The 21,190-nt window shown below is 40.4% G+C and overlaps 3 protein-coding genes across 3 annotated transcripts; 2 read left to right on the forward strand and 1 right to left on the reverse strand.

The window, feature by feature from the left end:
* The first annotated feature begins 221 nt into the window (after window positions 1–221).
* On the forward strand, window positions 222–4,572 carry LOC137715538 (uncharacterized). Its single transcript, XM_068454887.1, has 3 exons — window positions 222–850; window positions 1,173–1,379; window positions 4,233–4,572. The coding sequence occupies exons 1-3, from the start codon at window positions 341–343 to the stop codon at window positions 4,374–4,376; spliced, it is 861 nt and encodes a 286-aa protein (XP_068310988.1). The 5' UTR covers window positions 222–340; the 3' UTR covers window positions 4,377–4,572.
* Window positions 1,392–3,176, forward strand: LOC137715537 (pentatricopeptide repeat-containing protein At5g08305). Its single transcript, XM_068454886.1, has one exon. The coding sequence runs from the start codon at window positions 1,482–1,484 to the stop codon at window positions 3,030–3,032; it is 1,551 nt and encodes a 516-aa protein (XP_068310987.1). The 5' UTR covers window positions 1,392–1,481; the 3' UTR covers window positions 3,033–3,176.
* Window positions 4,573–10,480: 5,908 nt separating the features above from the next.
* LOC137716531 (cytochrome P450 94C1-like) lies at window positions 10,481–12,444 on the reverse strand. Its single transcript, XM_068455986.1, has one exon. The coding sequence runs from the start codon at window positions 12,401–12,403 to the stop codon at window positions 10,898–10,900; it is 1,506 nt and encodes a 501-aa protein (XP_068312087.1). The 5' UTR covers window positions 12,404–12,444; the 3' UTR covers window positions 10,481–10,897.
* Window positions 12,445–21,190: the final 8,746 nt, after the last annotated feature.

Raw genomic sequence — 21,190 nt, forward strand, 5'->3', positions numbered from 1 at the left:
TATTTTTAGTATTTTTATTTTTTTCTTTCTCAATGTTTGTATTTATTTTTATTTTGAATTTTTAAGCCATTTGGCAATTAGTGAACAAAAATATGGAGCCCACAAAGACCACGTCATCAAATTAACGGAAAATCTTAGGATGTTAGTACGAAGGGACCAATGTTCTACATTTTGTTAAATTCAGGGATCAAATCTAATGAATTTTTGAGTTTAAAAGCCAAAACTACAATTCAATCGTAGTTCATGGACCATTCCTCCAATTTCCTCCATCACTCAAATAGAAGAACGGATAGCCAAAGCTAGTGAGTTACAATTGAGGATAGGGAAGAGAGGGAAGGGAATGGCTGCAACGACCCTTTTGAAAGGAAGCTGCACCAGCATCAGCATCAGCGTCCCTCGTCTCTTCACCTTTGCCCACGCGCACCGCCCTCTCAATCTCCACCAAATCAATTCCGCCGTCAATCAAAATTACTATCACATCCGCATTCGCCGCGGAAAACCCACACTATCACCACCACCAAGAATCGCTGCCTTGTGGTACTCATCTTCTCCCTTCTGCACCGCCGCCTCGGCCGACGACGCTTCTGCAACTGCCGCTACTGCTTCTTCTGAGGTAGTGAGGGATGCGGCTGTGGTCGACGAGGCGGCGCCGGTGAGCAAGTTTGCCGATGAACAGAAGAAGATAAAGGATGCTGCCGACGTGCTCGACATAAGGGTTGGCCGAGTTCTTAAGGCATGGAGGCATGAGGAGGCTGATTCTCTTTATGTGGAGGAAGTTGACGTCGGCGAGCCCGAACCCAGAACCATCTGCAGTGGCCTTGTCAAATATGTGCCTCTTGATCACCTTCAGGTACCTGAACTCTTAATTAGCAAGAAATTCCTTAGCTTGCAAATAACCCATATGGATTTCAAAACATAATGTGAATTTGGATATATGTATGTATATTTGGTTCTTGTTGGAGAAAGTCTCATGTCGAATGTATAACAAAATAATATACAATTTATATGTGGGAGGTTTACTACTAATCTGACCGAGGACTTCTGTGATAAAACTTCACACCTATTATATCGGTTATGTTGGCCTAAAAAGTTCATCGATTCTTATGTTACAGAAATGAGAATGATCAGATTGACAATTGTATGCAATGTGATTTTGTGTTTGTTGGATGCAGGATAGAAATGTAGTTGTGCTTGCTAATCTGAAGCCGAGGAACATGCGCGGTGTGAAGTCTAATGGAATGCTTATGGCAGCTTCGGATGCTTCCCATGAGAATGTTGAGCTTCTTGTGCCGCCTGAGGGTTCCCTCCCTGGCCAAAGAGTATGGTTTGGCTCTGAAAAGGATCATCAAAATCAGCCTCCTCCTGCCTCGCCTAACCAGGTACTCTCCGTGTCTAATCCTCAACTGTCGAATGTGTCATTTCCAAGCAAGCATGCTAGTATAATTCAAAAGCTAGTCGCACTCCATGAAAATTGCAAATCGATGTTTGAGCTCAAGCAAATACATGCTCTGCTCCTCACTTTAGGCCTCTCCCAACACCACTTGTTGACTTCCAAAATCCTCTCTTTCTCAGCGCTATCCAACTTGGGTAATATCGAATACTCATATCGAGTTTTCTCACAGCTCTCTCACCCAACAATTTTTTATTGGAACACAGTTATTAGAGGTTACTCCAACAGCAAAAACCCGAATCGCTCCCTATCAGTTTTCGTCGAAATGTTGCGTCATGGGGTCTCTCCGGATTATTTAACCTATCCTTTCCTTGTAAAAGCGTCAGCTCGTTTATTGAAGCGAGAACTGGGTATGGCTGTGCATGCCCATATTGCTAAAGATGGTTTCGAGTCTGATAGGTTCATAAGCAATTCCTTGATCCATATGTATGCTACTTGTCGAGATATCATGTATGCACGTAAGGTGTTTGATGGAATCCCTGTGAGAAACTCGGTTTCCTGGAATTCGATGTTGGATGGGTATGCAAAGTGTGGGGATGTGAATTCAGCACGGGAAGTATTTGAGTTGATGCCGGAGCATAATGTTGTGTCCTGGAGTTCTTTGATTGATGGGTATGTTAAGGCTGGGGAGTTTAGTGAGGCTTTGGCAGTATTTGAGAGAATGTGCGTTGTGGGGCCTAAAGCAAACGAGGTAACAATGGTGAGTGTTTTGAGCGCATGCACGCACCTAGGTGCGCTTGAACAAGGGAAGGTGATGCATTGTTATATGGCTGAGAATGAATTGCCATTAACTTTGGTGTTGCAAACATCACTTGTGGATATGTATGCAAAATGTGGGGCAATAGAGGAGGCTTTAGGTGTGTTTCGTGGGGGTTCACTGCATCAATCTGATGTGTTGATATGGAATGCAATGATTGGAGGACTTGCAATGCATGGGTTAGTCCAACAGGCACTCAAAATTTTTAGCGAAATGCAAATAATCGGGATTGCTCCAGATGAGATAACGTACTTGTGCTTGTTGAGTGCTTGTGCCCATGGGGGATTAGTGAAGGAAGCTTGGCATTTCTTTGAATGTATTGGTAAACATGGTATGACACCCAAGTGTGAGCATTATGCTTGCATGGTGGATGTTTTAGCACGTGGAGGCCAGGTAGTGGAGGCATACCAGTTTATATGTCAAATGTCCAAGGAGCCAACAGCTTCAATGTTGGGTGCTCTACTTAGCGGATGCATGAACCATGGAAAATTAGATCTAGCAGAAATTGTCGGAAAGAAGCTTATAGAGATACAGCCAGACCATGATGGTAGATATGTTGGTTTATCAAATGTTTATGCTGTTTTCAGACGCTGGGATGATGCAAGAAGCCTGCGAGAAGCCATGGAGAGGAGAGGGGTGAAGAAGTCCCCTGGTTTTAGTTTTGTGGAGATATTTGGAACCCTTCACAAATTTATAGCGCATGATAAATCATATCCTGAATCACAAGAAATTTATACGATGCTGAATTTTATTGTGAACCAGATTAAGTTTGATAAGGAGTACAGAAATCAAGATTATTTTTTTCATGCAACAGGAAACTTCTAAGTTCATGATTATTCGGTTATTGAATATGCCTGGTCCAAATGGTGGCAGATCTCATTAATTGGGGAACCCGAACCTGGGTGTTGAGCCCTATTCAGGAGTATGTTTCTCGGGCAAAGTCTGAGTATATGGACAGACAACACAAGGTCTAAGCTAGCTCAGGCTGGACAGATAACATAACCCTTGCAATCCTCACATCAATTGGACACGAGGTTCATATGAAATGTTTATACCCTTAACTTTGCCAGTTCCTCTGTAGAATCTTCCCCAACTCCATTCCTGCAAAAAATATCTATGGGAGAAAATTGAGACTACTCCTCCGTGTCCTATCAGCAAGGAGTATCTAGAGTCTTTCGAATATTCTTGTTACTCGGTCCTTGGACTCTGGGGGTTGGTTTGGGTTACCTTTTGGCACAAGGTGGATTAATGAACATTCTACCATAGATTACTGGCATTTCAGAATTTTTAGTTAAACGAATGTGCACGTGCATACAGTTTCCTGCAAGCAACAGAGTTAAATTGCTTACATCTTTTGGTATATCTGAAAACCAGATGTGAGTGTCTCTTTGAACATAACCTGCTGGACCCTGTGAGTTATTTACAATGTGTCCGCTGTTGTCATAAAGCATCCGAGTATGTCATGGCAAATTGTGAGCAAATGCAGTGACTTTGTTTCAACGTACTCTCAGGATTCTACCTTGCAGGAGCCTCTGAATGAATACGAGGTTGAAATCTACTCTGATGATCCATGGGAACCAGGAGGGATGATAGCAGGATCAAATGTTGACCAGTGGTTTTGAACGGCTACATCGTGGATAGTCAATAATTTTCTGTGCATCATTGGGTTGCTGCGCAAGGTAAACAGGTGATGTGCACAGAAAGTTGGGTTTAGCCGCCCGCGTTCTCGCTTGTTCTGATTTTGATAAGTCATGGCTAACTAGGGGTACCTTCTGAGACAATGCCATTGTGTTTACGGATTGGGGGTTCTCAGTTTCTTTCTAGTGTTTGGTGGTTGTTTGTCTCTTGCTGTCTGTATAACAGAATCTCCATTGGACCGACAAAAAAAAAAAAAAAAAATAGAAAACATATATATGCTTCAGGCCAGAGGCACTAGATTGTCATGGAAGAGTTGGGTCAAGTTTTGCCTCATCTATCATATACCTTTATTTTGCATTTATGGTTCTTGTTGATCACTTTCTGCAGATTCAAAAGAAAAAGATATGGGAATTGGTGCAACTTCATTTGAAGACTGACGATTCTTGTATTGCTTTACTTGGGGAGCAAGTAATGCGGACATCTGCAGGTCTGGTAACCTCAACATCTCTGAAAAACGCAAATATCTCCTAATTGGACCGGGAACTTCGTGTTATTATTCAGTCTCTCATGCATTCTCATCAACAATTTGTCCTTACTGCCATATGATGATTTCTTAACTGATTTGTAGAGAATTTGGTGTCAAATGGTTCTATAGTTTTTGACGATTTTTATGGTGTTAGTTGCTTTACATAATTTAATGAGAATGAGGTTGTGTTTTCACTCTTGATTCGATTTCTGAAGCTACGCCCTAGCTCCGAATGTTGAATGTTGCAACAGAATTCCTTTTTGGATTACTTATTGAAGTTCTAGGAAATCATGGATTGTTTACTTATTGAAGTTCTAGGAAATCGTGGATTGTTCTCTATTGAAATTGAATTGGTAAATCATGAGATTTTGTCTTCATGAATCAAGTTTTCTGTTCTATATCCTGTAGGAAATATGCACCGAAAAATTAATTTGGCGTTCACATTTAATGTTGTATGAATATTAGTAGCAGCATTTGGAATTTAGCACCCGTAGAGGAGAGCAAGTTACATGAAATGTGTTTACTGCCGTCATGGCGTTTCGGTCCAATATTGCAATGTCATGTGGAGAGAAACTTACACATGATATTGTATTATTGGTTTGGAACGCCACGGTGGTGATGAACTCGTTCTATGCAAGTCCTCCTGCAGAGAAGATAATGAATGTGATAACATTGTGCCATCGTTACGGATTCTATCATTGAGGAATTTAGAAGTGAAGGCCTGCTGGACAAGGTGGGAAATTGGGTCCCCTTTGCCGAATTCCTCTCCAAGGCTTGAACTTTCGACTCGGGTGCCCGCAATCTATGGTCAAACGCCATAATCCACATATCCTCCTCTTAAAAGTTCCACACGACCTGGTCGTACGCTTTATTCATGTCGAGCTTCAACCCCACTTCAAAAGACTTATAAGCCGGCCTTCCTCAAAACTAGTAGCACACAATTTTGCATTTCTTTCTTTGCACACTCATGTTTATTTTTGGTCTCTGAATTGAGGAAATCAAAATATAAACATGAAAAATAAGTTAACAATACTATTTTGGAAATCATTTATGTATCAAAACTATTAGATATTGGCAACCCTAACTGTGAGAAAACCATTCATTAAAACAAAACTGAAAATGGTTAATGATAGAACTCTTATCAGATAAGATATGAGGCCATCGAATTGGGTTAATGATGCTTCCTTGTAAGGGGTTACAATCAACGAGATTAACTATCGTAAGGCTGGTAAATTGTTACTGTAAAAAGAGATGGTTGCACAACAAATTCTAATTGGTCTTAAAATCTAAAGGTAAGTTTCCTAAAGGCCGGTGGTCTTGGTTTTAAGTGGTCTTTTGAGTAAGGCAAAATGAATGAAACAAGTAAAGGTAGCTTTGGTTTGAAAGTATGTAGTCTGTTTTGTTGAATGATTGGAGCATTTCCAGATGAGATGTCAAAATCCTAGGTGGAATGCCATTGTGCATATTTGACATCAAAAGTCTCTCCAACTGAAGTGCTATTTGCTGGATTTGAAGGCTTGTTGATTTGGAGTAAAATTTGACATTAATGTCAAATTTATTTTTGATTAATTTTAATGTTGGGTCCCTTATTCCACTTTTAACCAATAAAAATTTTGTTTCTGTTGCAGTCTTGCTAGATTAGGAATGTGATTGTGTAAATCCTAAATCCTAACATATATAGGATATCCTTATGGGATTCTACCATATCTCTTAGACTAGATATTATCCTATTAGAGTTGTAATCCTATTAGGGTACGGAATTAACCTTCCCTACTACTATAAATAAAGGCACAATGAAGTGGAATAAAACACACCTGACAATTACACATCTCTCTCTTCTCTCTCTATGTGCCACACCTCTTATCTCTCTGGCCTCCATAATTGTTTAATAAATTATACCTATAACACGTTATTAGCACGCTCTTGATGCTATGCTAAAGGGAGTTTGATCTTCAATCGGGGGAGTATTACGTTTTAATCATTCTTTTTATGATTAATTTATTATTTTATTGAATTGATCTACACACTATTGATTCAATTTAATTTTTTTGTGTTAAACGTGATACAACGCATCGGAGATGCAATTCCGGCTTTCCGAGAGTGATCTTCTACAAATTCAAAGGCTTTTATAGTTTTCTACCAATCAGGTACGCTTAAAATAAAGTAAGATATTTGAATGACCATGAAGCATGAAAACATTCCCCATGATGCATGAACCCCCTATATTTATATTTTCCTTCTGATATATATATATATATATATATATATATATATTGTATATGTTTCTTATATTTGTCAATACATATATATGTTTCATGCATTACGGAATTTTTGCTATGTGGAATTTGTGAGTCAAAGCATTGAAATAAATTAATAACAATTAGGGTTTTTCAAACCCTAGAGTTGAAAAAAAATAAAAAATATTGGGATTTTTTTTTTTCCAGCTCCACGCCGCGTCACCACCACACATTGAGCCACGTTGGTTGGCCTACAGCCTAGCCCGTTGAGTAGCTGTGACTAGATAACGTCGTTTTGACATCTAGACCGACATTAGCAACCATTTGGGCTTGCTACGCATATACATACAATCAGACCCTTTGGCCTGGGTAAGGTTTCCACGGGCCTGAAGCGTCTAGCCCATTCCATCAGGCATGCAGCCATGTTGGGCTTGTACTTGTACCCTGGCCCACTTCCAGTGAGCTTGATGTTTCCTGGGCCTTGTCCATACACATGGCCTGCCTACAACAGCCTATGTGTTGCTGGGCTAGCCCTTGAGTCTCAACCTGGTTGCCAATAGCCTCTGAGCTATTGGGCTTCGTCTCGCACCAGCCCAAGCCAGCGCAACTGGGCTTGCTTCCATGTTCTTGTTTTTGGCCTAACTCCAGCAGCTTTGAGCTACTGGGCTTATCCCAACCCATGGCCCAAAGGCCTGCAGCCTTCCCGTCGCCCCTAAAAGCCTACAGCCTTGTTGTAGGGCCTTGCCCATTCATTACAACCAACCTAATTAAGCTGGGCTACGGTGTTTTTTCGATTCAATGCTAATTTTTGGCATTCCCGCTTCATAACCATACCCATTTAATTTTTGGGATGTTTTGGTTAACACTAATAAACCTATAATTCACTTGTCACTTGGCCCACTGCCAATTGAAGCTAATAAGAACAGTATGTCATTATTTTTCTTCCACGATCGACCTTGTATGATCCCGATTTATTGAATTAATTAAAAGTGACCAGTAGTCCATTAATCTGACAAGAAATCCAAAATTATTAACCTGAAGATCGCTTTTGGATATTAACGATTCAATAATTTATTTTTCTTCTTTGAACCGTTGACATCCTTTCGTAGTCCCGAAGCGCTCATCCTTAAGTTCCCGAAGCAACTCAAATCCATTGCATTTAAATCAGTACCTTGTATTCTATGTTCTTACAGGAACCTCTCTTTTTATGAACTAAACGTTCATAAACTAAATTGAACCTGTAGTTTCAAATTTAGTGCCTTTGAACCCGAAGTTTTCATAAAACAATACACCCATGAAAACTCGAATCTTTCATATACACCATGTCTTAGAACCTGAATGTTCTAACTTTGATGCTTATGGATATTTTATTTCTTATAACATTATTCACAATCTTATTCCATCCATTCAGTGGATTGTCGAACCATCACAAGTTTGATCTCACTGATTTGGAAGTTTCTAATAGAAACCACTTTATGTGGGCACAAGATGTGAATCTCCACTTGACTATCAAGAAGCTGAGAAACCATCGTAGCCAACAATGGCATAAAAGAGCTGAATAAGCCTCCGCCATGATCTTTATTCGAAGACTTATGCCTAAAGCATTACCCACGGAAGTACCTCCCGAACGAGGACTCCATGGCTTTTTGGCTCACTCCTATGGACCGTCTAATCATGAAAGACATCACCTGATGCATACAATTATTACGTCCATGAATGAGTACGATTCTAAAGTTTATAAATCCGATAGAATTTCAACTCGAGAATACATTTTCTTGTCCTTCCATGTTTCTATCTCGCTCATGAGGTAGTAGTGTAGAAAGCAGAAGTTTACCAAATTGGACTTGTCCCCATGGGCAGCCGTTGAAGAGTCCCCTAACTATGATTGGCACCTTCGCGAATAGGAGTGATGGTTGATTTACCAAGGCAGTCATCTTGGCCTTCGTTTTCAGAGTCAGATGCTTGACAATAGGCGTGCTCAGTATCTACATATATTTTGGGGATCTCAGAAATACGAAGTAAACTACTTGCAAAGTTAGACCCTAATTGCTAAGGAAAGTCAACGCTATAGATCTACCTAGGCTATTAAGTCATAAAGAATGCCCTACTCCACTCTATCAACTAGACTAGCCAAATTTGGTCTTTGCCGGTGTTGTTTGACATCGGTGGCAACCTACAACATTAAAGTCAGAGTAATATCGAAACTACTGTGAAATGTACCAAAGGAAAACAAAAGAAAAGATACTAGCACAATAAGCTAACTTGAGAGACTCGAGATTGGTAAAACTTAAGTCTCTAGAGATGGTCATGAGTTATACAGCCCCGAGCGCTCGATCTTAGCCGTTGATAAAGAGCGCCAAAATGACCATATCGTGACACGTGGCAACCCACTTGCTCAATCTCTGATGTAGAGGGATGTGAAACCACTTCACGGGCCACGAGGTTACACCTACCTGTTACACCTTCAATAAGGAGGCCCCTCAATTCCACCACCAACCTACGACGAACATATGCTTAACAAGTACATGTTCCTGACAACACTAGCTCCTGACTCAAGAGTCTGGTAACTGATGAGATTCTGAGGCGAGCGCTTAAAGAAAAAAGAGTCGATCGCCAAAGGCACACCATTATGGGCATGCAACACAACACCTAAGTGCCACCCCTAAGTGTCGACCAACCCTTGCAACTCCATACCCAAGAAAGAACCCTTGGATAAGGAGTTGGCGGACTTGTTAACGTAGAGTCATTTCCGAACGTGATAGGTGTAAAGAAAAATCAAGGTCTAATGAACGTGGAAAGTTGAAGCTAAGTGCTTTAAGAAGTCCTGGCCTCTAGTGTTTAATCAGCAATCAATCCAAGCACTAGATGGAAAAATGGCCATTGACAACTTTAACGCACAAGGTCCTAGGAGCAAAAAGAGCATGCCTACTCAAATGTCAACTATGAGCCATATGGCAGCTAGACGAAAGAACAGAGGCCTACGAAGGGACATAAAGGCTGACAAGTAGAACGCTCAAGTACGAGTCCCGACCAACTCTAGGGCCAAGCGAGGTGGTTTGCTGCGCCATCCCAAAAGAGGACACAAGTTGACTTGGGCAAGTGTCACCCCAGTGCTATATGTTAGCCAAAGAATGGAAGGACAACTAGCAAGTCTAATCTATACATTCAACCCATTAAATAGAAAAGAAGTGATAGACTTGAGCCCATAGGCTGAAGACTTAGAGAATGGCCTATATAAGGCGGATGAGTACTCTTTAGAGGGGGTTGAACGAATTGACTTGTACTATGCTGGCCGACCGCTACTTGTAATCTAGTTGGTCATTTATCTAAGAGACTTAATGGATGTAGTCTAGTTTTGAGGGGTGAACCACTTAAATCCTTTGTCTTTTCTGTATCGTTTGCAAAACCCAAGTCCATCAAAGGCAACACTTGACCAATTCTACCTTTATTGGCTTCACCAATTTTGAGCGTTAACACATTCCATACATATTTATAATAATAGTTGGTTTCTTTTTCTACATGTTCTTTTGAAATTTTTATTTTTTACCACCAACTGTACACAGTTATGCATTTGTCTTTCATTTCTACGATGAGTTAAATAGTGTGATGTAGCAAAATTTCGTAGTACTCGTTGTATGGAAGAATTGCTCTTGTTGCATTGATTGCAGCTGAGAGGTTTTCCTTTCAATCAATGGAGCTCCAAGGCTGTCTCTAGAAAATGAACCAGTTACTTACTATTACTCAAACCGGAAGAATATATGGACCAACAATACATCAAGATAACATATAAATATAAAGTAATACAGTACAGCTCTATACTTCCCAGTTTCGTTCTGTAGGCCAAGAGTAGTACAGATATAGAAGACAAACTACTGTTTATATATAGATGGTAATAAACTGGTCGTCTAGGCTACTATAGCTAGCAGCCTAGCCACTGCATACACTCATTTAGTTCCCTTTGTACCATTATACCATATATCTAGTACCTAATAATATTTTGCCTCATTTACAGTATGATAAAGTGACCCAGTGATAGGAAGAACCATGACAATATGAACCACAAATTAACCCATTTTCCTTTTGAACTATTAAACCATATATATACATCAAATTTGTGACTTCTGCTCATGAATTCAACCTTATGGGTTAGTCGAATAAGTTAGCATTTATTCTACCCCCAAGTGCCAACCACTTCTAATGTTCCCCAGCAGCTGAAAGGCAAACTATATATAGAGACCTATAGTACGTATTTATGCATGCATGAAACCACCAAAATGTTTATCTGCTCATCAGCCTTCCCTTTCTTCAATTCGAACCGGCAGGCCGCCCCTCACGGTGGCAGTGAGGCCTGGGACAAACTGCGGTCTCCTTTCAGGTTCCAGAATCTGAATATCAAACCTCCCCACAAGTGCGACAGCGACACATTTCATTTCCATCACCGCCAATTCCTTCCCCAAACAAACCCTCTCCCCGCCTTGAAAAATCGGGTACTTGTACGGACTCTCGGGCGAAAAAAGCCCCTTCTTCAACCACCTATCGGGCTTGAAATCGAGACAATCCGAACCCCAAATGCTCTCCATCCGGCCCATTGCGTATTGATGGTACGTAACTCTAGTCCCACTCCGTACCAAAGTACCATCGGGTAGCACATCATCCTCCTGACAGAACTTGGAATCGAATTGTATCGGCGGGTACAACCTCATTGTCTCATAAAGCACCGCATGCAAGTAGTGCATTTCCCGCATTTGATCAAAACTCGCAGTCGCAAGTCCTTCTCTAGTCGGACCCATGACCTGATCCAATTCCTTCCGGATCTCCCGCTTCACTTCCGGGTGTCTTGCGAGTAAATAAAACAAGCTGGTCAACCCGGAAGAGATGGTGTCACGGCCCGCCAACAGAAAGCTCACGACAATGTCTCTGAGGTACTGATCGTCTTCAATGTTGGCCATGAATCGAGAGAGAAGGTCCTTCTGCGTCGAAAAAGTACCCATTTCACGACGTTGTTTGATGATGCTCTTGGCCAAGTTGTCCACCACTTTAACGGCTTCCTTCAGCTGCCTCTCCGATCCAAGGTTGAAAAATCTCTTTATCTTCCACACGGTAGGCGACGACGTCATTGCCCGCTCCGCAGAGAGCTTTGACGCCAAGTCAAAGGCCACCGCAAAGTCAGATATTGGAAGGGATAGCTGGAGACAGCCAGGGTCCAATCCGAAAGAGAATTTGCAGATGTTGTCAAAGGAAAAGCGTCGAAACAGGTCCTGTATGTCAACGACGCCATTTTCGCCTTCGTTACCTGCAACCGAGGCTAATAACGGAATCAGTCTGGATTGGATTTCGGCACCCACGATTTCTAGCGCGTAGGAGCGGACCGAGACACTGCCGAGCTCTAAACTCGCCATCTTACGCTGGAACTGCCACCCGTCGCCATCGACGTTAAAGATTCCGAGGCCTAAAAGGTCGCCAAGAATGGTTGTGAAGAGTTTACCTTTCGGGTAGTTGTGGAAGTTGGTTTTGATGATATGCTCGACGTTTTCTGGGTTGGCGGTGATTATATTGCCGAGGACGTGGACGTGGATGGTTCCGGAGAGCGACTTTTTGAGAAGGTGAGTATACCAGTCACATAGATTGTCGAAGCTTCCTGACCAGCTCGAGCTCAGAAAGCTTCGACATATGTGGCAGTTGCACCATGGCCGGAGCCTGATGATGAAGATCAGCAACGAAAACAAAGAAAACAAGGATGCGAAGGAAAAGAAGACCAAGGAGAAGGTGCTGCTCATGGACTCCAAAGTAGTCATATTTTGAGAGAGAGAGAGAGAGAGTAGAGAGAGGCAGGTGGAGAGGAAATGAGTAAGGAAGGGAGTTAAGGAGGGGGTGTTTATATATTGGAAAATATTTGAGTAGGGCAAAAGTTGGGGTGTATGTTTGTTTTTTACATTTGAGTGTGTTGTGACAAAATGACAGGCGCGCACATGAGGGAAAAACGGCATGTGAAACGCGTGCGCAAAATAACAACTGGGGCTCGAGGCTCGGACGTCATGATCATAGTCACTCGTTTAATATTCCACGTGGTTGTATGTTTCTTATTATTTGTTTCTCGGCTGTGCATGCGTTACAGGCTTTACACAGCGCTGTCTTTGCGTCGACAAAATGTCGGCTTATGTGTCTGATGGCCGACTTTAAGAGTAAAACCTTGGCACGAGGTTTTCTTCAGTTACCAGAAAAGGAAAAAATTCCGAATAAAATTTTTATTGAAAATCTATTATTTTCAAAACGTTTTTTTTTTAATTTTTTTTTTAATTTTTTACGAAGAACTAAATTCCTTGGTTATAAAATTGCCTCAAGCTGCACAAGGATTCAAACATCATGAACAACCAACAGCTGCAATCAAGAAACAGCAGACCAAATTAAACCCAAGTTGAAAATCGAAAACCCTACTTTGATTTTAAAATCCCTAAATCGAAAATCTAATTTAGTTCATTATTCAAAAGAAAAAAAAAATAAGACAAAATAATTGCGAGTCAGGGTGAAATTTCTTACCTTCTAGGCTTGTATGTGAGCGAATGGTGGAAGTTCCAGTGGAAATTCAGAGTTGAAAGATGAATTTGGTGGGGTGTCGCCGATTTAATGACATCAGATGATACTATACTCGAACAATCTCTGAAACTCAAATTCAAGACAAGCAATAACGAAGCATAATATGAAGCACTCCTAGCAGGACTCAGGGTAGCAGAAGAACTCTAGGTAAAGGAACTGTCAATTCACTGTGACTCAATGCTCATAGTTAACCAAGTTACAGAAGACTACATGGTTCACCATCCCACGATGGGACTCTACCCAAATAAAGTCAAGAAGCTACTCGAGAAATTCCAGAAGAATGAAATCACACAGATCCCAAGATAAGAAAATAGCCATGCCGACGCACTGACAAACATAGCTTCAATTATCGACTATTCCTTCCGGCGAACGATCCATTTTGAGTACCTCACTGTTCCAAGCACTCACAAGCCAGAGCTGGAAGTAATAGTCGTCATTGACACCCGAGAAAATTGGATGGACAAAATCATTGACTACATACAAGACAAAATCACCAGAAGATTGCAACTTCGCCATAAAATTATTCCAAAAGGCGTCGAGGTACACGGTCATCCGTGGGATGTTGTACCGACGCTCCTATTCCAGACTTCACCCCTTATCTGTCACTCTAAATCTAGGCCTATAGATCCTAAGTGACATCCATTCCAGAGTATGTGGAAATCATGTAGGAAGAAGGTCGCTGGCCCAGAAAGCATTAATTGCTGGATATTACTGACCCACTATACGACGAGACGCCACTATCTGTGCCCAAAGATGCGACAAATGTCGAAGGTATGCGCCTATAAACCATCAACATGCAGAAGAGCTTAATACTTTGACAGGATTATGGCTTTTATACAATTGGGCATTGACTTAGCTGGGCCCCTTAACAAGGCTCAAGGAAGCAAGGAGTACCTAATAGTGGCCACGGATTACTTCTCAAAGTGGATAAAGGCAGAACCGCTGACTAGAATCACCAGAGTCATTGTAAAGTCTGTTGTTTGGAAGAACATCATTTGCCGATTTGGCATCCATATACAACACTCATTGACAACAGACTATAGTTCGCCAACTCCGAAGTCATAGATTGCTACAAAAACTGAGAATTGGTCACCTCAATTCCACTTCGAGATATCCACAAAGTAATGGGCAGATAGAAGCTTTGAACAAGGCTATTTTGAAGTGTTTGAGGAAGAGGCTTGAAAAGAAGAGTAAGTGGCTGGAAGAGCTATCTGGAGTTTTATGGGCATATTGCGCAAAAAATCCAAAAAGGTACAAGCGAAACACCATTATCCATGGCTTACCGAATAGAAGCTATCATCCCGATCCAAGTCATGACAATTTTAAACCTGCACGCTGCAAAGTGGACCGCCTTAGAAAACGCGAGAATCCTTAAGTCCGATCTAGACTTTGCAGAAGAACGTCGACAATGTACTTAAGTCTGAATAGTAACCTACTAGCAGCAAGTCCAGTCATATTACAACAAAGGCGTAAAGCCTAAGAGCTTGCAAGTTGGGGACTTGGTCTTAAGAGAAGTTTTCGAGAATACCAAGATCCTGAGAGAAGGCAAACTTGGGGCAAATTGGGAAGGTTCGTATAATGTCATCGAAATAGGGGGCAAATGAACCTATTATCTGGAGTGCATGGATGAAACCATAATTACTAAAAAGTGGAACATCGCTAAACTCAGGCGAATCTTTAGATTCAGCACCATCCAAACTACGTGCGGTTTGATCCCTTCCAAGAATATGTAGGCAATCCACTTCGGACTTAATCGCAACATTGCCGTCTGCACGAAGACAAGTCTAACTCATCTCTTAACGCCCCACCATAGCCTTATCGTCAAAAGTAATCCCTGACGTAATTTTTACATTATATCATTTTTTTTCTTAGAACTACACATGTGATTTGATTTTCCTTTCCAGAGATATGTAGGCAATACTTTCTAGATTCAATCACATTCCCTTACTAATCAATTATATTTCTTACAACAATAAGGAAATTTTATTTGTCTTGCTACCAATATTTGAGCAGCTTGGGAGATTCGAATTGTAACAAGTGCTGTCAGGATTGGCGGGCTATGGGCACGGGCACATGGTGCCCTAACCCAAAAGTCCATTGCACCATCCAAACTCCAAAAAGTCTATACAATAAGCAAAATTGTTTAAACCCGGGCTCTACGCCATTCGAGGGAATAGTTGATAGGACGATCCGCAAGTCATCCAATGGTGCTTTGAACTCCCACCTTGAGTACGACTATTTCTATTGCCGACCAAATTACTACGATAACTATGTTCTGCAACATCATGTGTTTAGCAGGTCCTAAGAAAGCATCCACACTAGGTAATCCCCAAGAAGAATTTTATTCCAATAGAGCTCTGATATGCGGAAGTGCTTTGATCAAACTCATCAAGGTAGTCCGATCTGAAACGCTTAGGTCCGACATATAAGGTCTGACAAAAGAATTCAAAAAGTGTTTCTGACCCACATGCTGACAACCAAGTCTTCAACAAACTTTTGTTTAAGATTCACTGGAGATGTATAAGAAATTCAAGCTAAAGGAAGAACCTTCACTTAGCATCACGTTGCAAGTATTAAAGTCCTTGGTAAAAATTGGGGCAAGGTAAAAGGTTGGCTCATTTTTATATCAGGTATAGTGCATGATTTTTTATGTGTTCAGTCCAATAAATGTGTTTGAACAATTATAGGGCAAAAGTTTCGTCATGTGTTTAATGTTTAATTCATGGTATTCCAGATATCGCGATAGGGAGCTTTATGGATGCTAAGTTTAGGAGGTAATGTTTTTCCTAATCAACATTGCCAATGGGGGCTTTTGAGCTTTGTCCTGAGCCTACAAACTTACTCATGTTCTGCTCTGTTACTTGTTTATTTTATTTTTTTTGAAAGTTCGTTTAGTTTGCAAGCATTTATAGGATTAATATCTTTCTTTCAATAAGGAAACAGGGTATAAAGATAATTCAGGTCAAAGCGCATGTTTATTATTGAAGTCGTAGAATAAGGGCACGACATGGTACAACAGTTGGGGAGACAACCCCTCGCCCTTGGGCTAAAAAGACTTCCCTATGAAGATTATGAAGTGCACTTAGTCAGAGCCACCAATTCTGATAAGGTTCAGCCACCATCGTTGTCCACTCCCAAAAGGTGAGAAACCAAGCGGCGATGAAGAACCCTTTAAAGAATCTCAACACTTTGCTAAGATTGAACCTATATGCAAAGACTGCATGAAGAGTGCAATGAAATGATGAATGTTATGGAACAAATTGCACTAAGTGAGAGACATTATTATGATATTATGGCTGAATTGGGTATTGCTTAGTTTCGTTTGGCAGAGATTGGTGTGACAAAAGTAAGTTTTTGGTTTGAGAATTCTAGACATTGAACGATCAAAGAGAAAACCGGGTGTGGAAAGACGACTTTGGTTCGAATGCAGAGATTCTATGATGTGATAATGAAAGGATAAGCGACTGCAGAAACTTCAAAGAAGAAATAGTTATTTAAAGGCAAGTCATTGAAGGATCTTACCATTGAATGTAAAAAGTCTTGTCTTGAGATTAACACATACAAGGGCAGAAGTCACATGAAGAAATAAGCAGTTGATTAATGTAAACTGTGCGCATACAATGGAGGAGTCCGTCATCTTTATAGCTACTGTTGAGCGGCTTTCGAGGTCGCATGACAGAAACTGAAGCGGCTCAACTACTCTACTTTAACGCTAAGGCTCGGTTCAACATATAAGGATAGAAGAATAAATGGCACATATTCCAGCTTATTCCTAAAGGCATGGTCTTTGGATAACTATCCATCCTTAAGAGGAACAAGTTACCTTTCAGGTGCATAGTTAGGGGCAATTGTGGGACCATAATTTTCCAAGACCAGAGTAAGGCTGATTGAGATACAGCTACCTCACAAGTCCAGTCATGGACTCACAAGCTTCGAGCGAAGATGGGACAAAAGAAGTAGTGGTGCCACCATCACCTAGTTTCAAGGCAATAGATGGGGTCCTAGAGACTCCGCTGGATGACCATGCTTGTTCCGCAAGACACGCGATCTGATCCAGATAAGACCCAATCGAATCCTTATAATCTTGGAGTTCCTATAATCTAGGAATTGGCATGTGCCATAAGTAATCACAACTCCTAAGAGGGTGCAATTATCTACTTCTAGATATCATCTAGGATTCTTCTGGCGTAGGACGATGATTCTAACCTAAAAAGGTCTCTCTCCCAATGGTATAAATACACCCATCTAGGTTTCCTTTATGGTAACGCAATCTTAATACTTCAATTCTCTCACCCCCTTCTTGAGTCTAAATAAATTCACTAACTTGACCATCAGAGAACCTTTGGTCGGCACACCCCCTCCGGTGTTAGGCTTACTCACAGTTTTTCTCTATTTTACAGGTAGTCGAGTTTGTGCAATGCTCCCCTACATGGTGGTAAGTCAAGTTGGTTCCAACATGATCTATTAACTCCATATAGCATAGATTAATCTAAGTACAAGAAAAGAATGATTTTACTCTATTAAGTTGCTCTTGTTTGTGGATATGTTCAAAAATAAAATAAAAGGGACGATCGGTCGTCATTAGAGGTGGCAAATCAACCCATTTGGTTGTTAATGGGTACATGTTAAGACTCTTTTAATTTGACATCACCATAATACAGAGTTGAGCATGGTAGTGATGATGATGATGATGTAAGTGAAATCAAACTAATTAGATCTTAATGAGTACCCATTAACAACCCAATGAGTTAACTTGCCATCTCAAGTCGTCACAATGCTTTGAACAGTCCGGATGCACGATGCAAGTTGCACAGAGAGCATTTGTTGACGACTGACTACCGGTCGGCACCAGTCAGTATTGTCGTAAGGTTCAAATTTTGAAATGTTGTGAAGGGAAACAAGGTGACTCATATACTCCAATGCATATGGATTTCTATGTATACATGCACAAGTTTCAGAAACAAAGTTAGGTTATTAAAATGTCATTCATGGAGTGGTGTGATTCAAATGAAAATGTACCTCTTGATTAAGAGGTTTGAACGAAGAGGTGCATGCCTAACGGTTACTTAACCAATTATAAAGTCATTGACTTCTCTATAAATAGGGAAGATTTCATTCTTCCATCATTAACTAAATATACAGAGTTTAGGAACTATTTTCTAGAGTTTAGTTTCTAAACACTCTTGAGTGTTCCTAGTATCTCTCGTGTATTTGAGTTTTATTTTGGGAGTGTGGAAAACTATAACAACCAATAGGCATAAGCAGGGATGGGCAACGGTTATGGCTGGCGGGTAACTGCAGTTATTTATCCATAACTGTTTATACTCATACCTCACATAACCGTTTACCTGTTGGGTAATTGCCTAAACACACATACACACAACCATTTATAAACGGTTAACCATGCGCATAACCTCATACCTATTTAACCGTTTACCCGTTTTTTAGCCCGTTTATACTTTTTTTTTCTTTTCTTTTTTTTACCATTTATCCCTCTTGTCACCCATCTACACGTTTTTTTTAACAACTTGAAAATTAAAAAAGAAAAGTTTATCATAACTGATAGAGAAACCTTAGTATATAAATTGGATTAGAGCACCAGGGTGAGAAATTACATTTTTATTTCAATTGGGTCTGAAGCTCTGACCAAGAATAATAAAATACTAACAAAAACTAAATCAAAACTAGTTTTATGCCGAGAATCGAAGGGTTTTGGAGGAGGAAGAAGAATAAGAAGAAGAAGGGATTTTGATTAAAAATCTTGCTGAGGTCACATCTTTGTAAAGTAAATACAAAGCATCCATAATCACCAATTCTGATTAAAAATCAAACAATACCCTAAAAAATCGAATTCAGACATCACCAATCCATAAAAAGAAGAGATTTTTATATATATTAAAATAAACGGGTAAACAAATACCTATTTATAATCACGGTTAATATCCGCAACCACTCATTTAATTTCACGGATAAACGGCTATACCCATAATTGCTTATTTATCTAAACATTATCCATAACAGTAACTGTTCATTTTAAAGGGACGGATAAACAAAGCTACCCATAACTGCGGGTATTTTGGCTATCCCTAGGCATAAGTACAAGCTTCATTGTGTCCACAAAAATTATACTTATATCTCACTTGCACACTAGATATCAGATGTATAAAACCTAAATAGTAACGTATTTGTTGTAAACTTCTAGTTTAAGTGTGATTGTGTAAATCCTAGATTAGATTTGATTCTAGTTATTCTTTCCTATATGGACTTGTATTCCTTGGAGGAGAATGATTTCTTCTCTCTCTTATTACTATAAATAAGGATACTGCGTAGGGGGAATAGAACATCCTCTACACAACCCTACAAACACATCTCTCTCTATATTCTTTCTATGTGCCGCCAACCCCCTTGCCTTGTAAGTTAAATATAGGCCACAACACGTTATCAGCACGCTCTTACTGCTGCACTTAGGAATATGACGTGGAAGCTTTCTACATCAAACCAGTTCATCCATATCATCACGCAATCAGGTTCTTCTAAAACAACGATTTTATCTCAATATTTTTGCAGCCCTGATAGCATGAACATTCACCATAATGCATGACCCAACTTTACTTTTTTTGAATTTTAGATTCCACATAAATTGTATATGCATTATATCCATAATTGTTGAATTATGTGAATTTGATATTGCCAGGAATTGTATCAAATAAATGTCCATGCATTAAATTATTGAATTGAATATGCATGCAATTGAATTTTATAAAAAATAAAAAAAATCGAAAACTCTTAGGGTTCTTCAAGCCCATGACCTAGGACGCAAACCCGAGCTCATGCGAGCCTATTGAGCCCCAGTGCACCAAAGCCAACCCATGCTCCGTCTGAGATGACGCCGTTTTGCCATCGAACCCACGACCCAATGTTATTTACAGTTGGCCATGGCCTCACCGCTGCCTTTCCTAGGCAATCACAACAAGCAGTCATGTTTTTGGGACCAAACCATCGTCGAAGACAATGGGTTTTCTTGAAAAATCTGATTACCATCGATGAATTTTTTGAAGAATTCTTCGAATCCTTCAAGTTTTTCGGACCCCCCAAACGTCGAAACTTAGGTTTCCGTCCAAAATTTTGGGATCTAATCGACCCCCCGTGCATCGCCGTGTTGTGACCAAACTGAGGGAAGTCGCCTGAAGCGACGCCGGAAAGTTTTCCAGTTCAAATGCAACACACAACGCTGCTAGGGTGTCCTAGGTTTTCCAAACCTAAACTTTAATAAGCCTCGGACCCTCGGGCCTGTATTGCACAACACCATTTTGGGCTTGCCGTTTGCTTTTACTGCCAGGACCCATATCCAACAAGCCTATCGAGCTTATCTAGACTCATGGGCCCCTTAACACCAGCCCAAGTCGGTTTTTTTTTGTGTCCCCCCATGTCTGCGTCACACCGGATCCCAGCCTATGGGCTGGTGTATCTATGTACGCATCACACCAGATCAAACCCTTTAACGAGACTCTGTTTTTGGGTTTATGCCTGGAGCCCATTAATTTTGTGATGTTGGGCCTGCCCACACATGCTAGGCCCGAGCCCATTCCAACCAATTTTTTGGGCTTGGGCGTCACGATTTCAAACTACTCAGCCAACATGTGGGCTTTAGCCCATTATTTTGGGCCCCGAGGTTTAATTGCCTATTTTGTAGGCACGTTGGGTTTTATAATTTTTTCATCCACACTTTAAATTCAGCCCGAAGTTCAAATAATTAATTCAATATATATATATATATATATATATATATTTGTGTTTGTCTACAAGAAGATATGAACATGAAGTTCATAATTATTTCGAAACCTGAAGTTTCTGTAAACATGCCTTATTTGAAAACCTGAAGTTTTCCTTAAAAACATCACTAATGATAATCCCGAAGTTTTTTTCATGAAAATTCAAACCAATATATGTCTATTACAACCTGAATGTTCTACTCTTATGTGAATGGA

Source organism: Pyrus communis, chromosome 14, assembly GCF_963583255.1.
Source record: "Pyrus communis chromosome 14, drPyrComm1.1, whole genome shotgun sequence".
NCBI lineage: Eukaryota > Viridiplantae > Streptophyta > Magnoliopsida > Rosales > Rosaceae > Pyrus > Pyrus communis.

What these genes read in the sequence shown, in the direction of transcription:
- LOC137715538 (XM_068454887.1), top strand. Translation starts at nt 341, where the DNA reads ATGGCTGCAACGACCCTTTTGAAAGGAAGCTGCACCAGCATCAGCATC. An exon ending in TGCCTCTTGATCACCTTCAG is followed by an intron (nt 851 to 1,172) that starts GTACCTGAACTC and finishes TGTTGGATGCAG; the next exon opens with GATAGAAATGTAGTTGTGCT. An exon ending in CTCCTGCCTCGCCTAACCAG is followed by an intron (nt 1,380 to 4,232) that starts GTACTCTCCGTG and finishes CACTTTCTGCAG; the next exon opens with ATTCAAAAGAAAAAGATATG.
- LOC137715537 (XM_068454886.1), top strand. Translation starts at nt 1,482, where the DNA reads ATGTTTGAGCTCAAGCAAATACATGCTCTGCTCCTCACTTTAGGCCTC.
- LOC137716531 (XM_068455986.1), bottom strand. Translation starts at nt 12,403, where the DNA reads ATGACTACTTTGGAGTCCATGAGCAGCACCTTCTCCTTGGTCTTCTTT.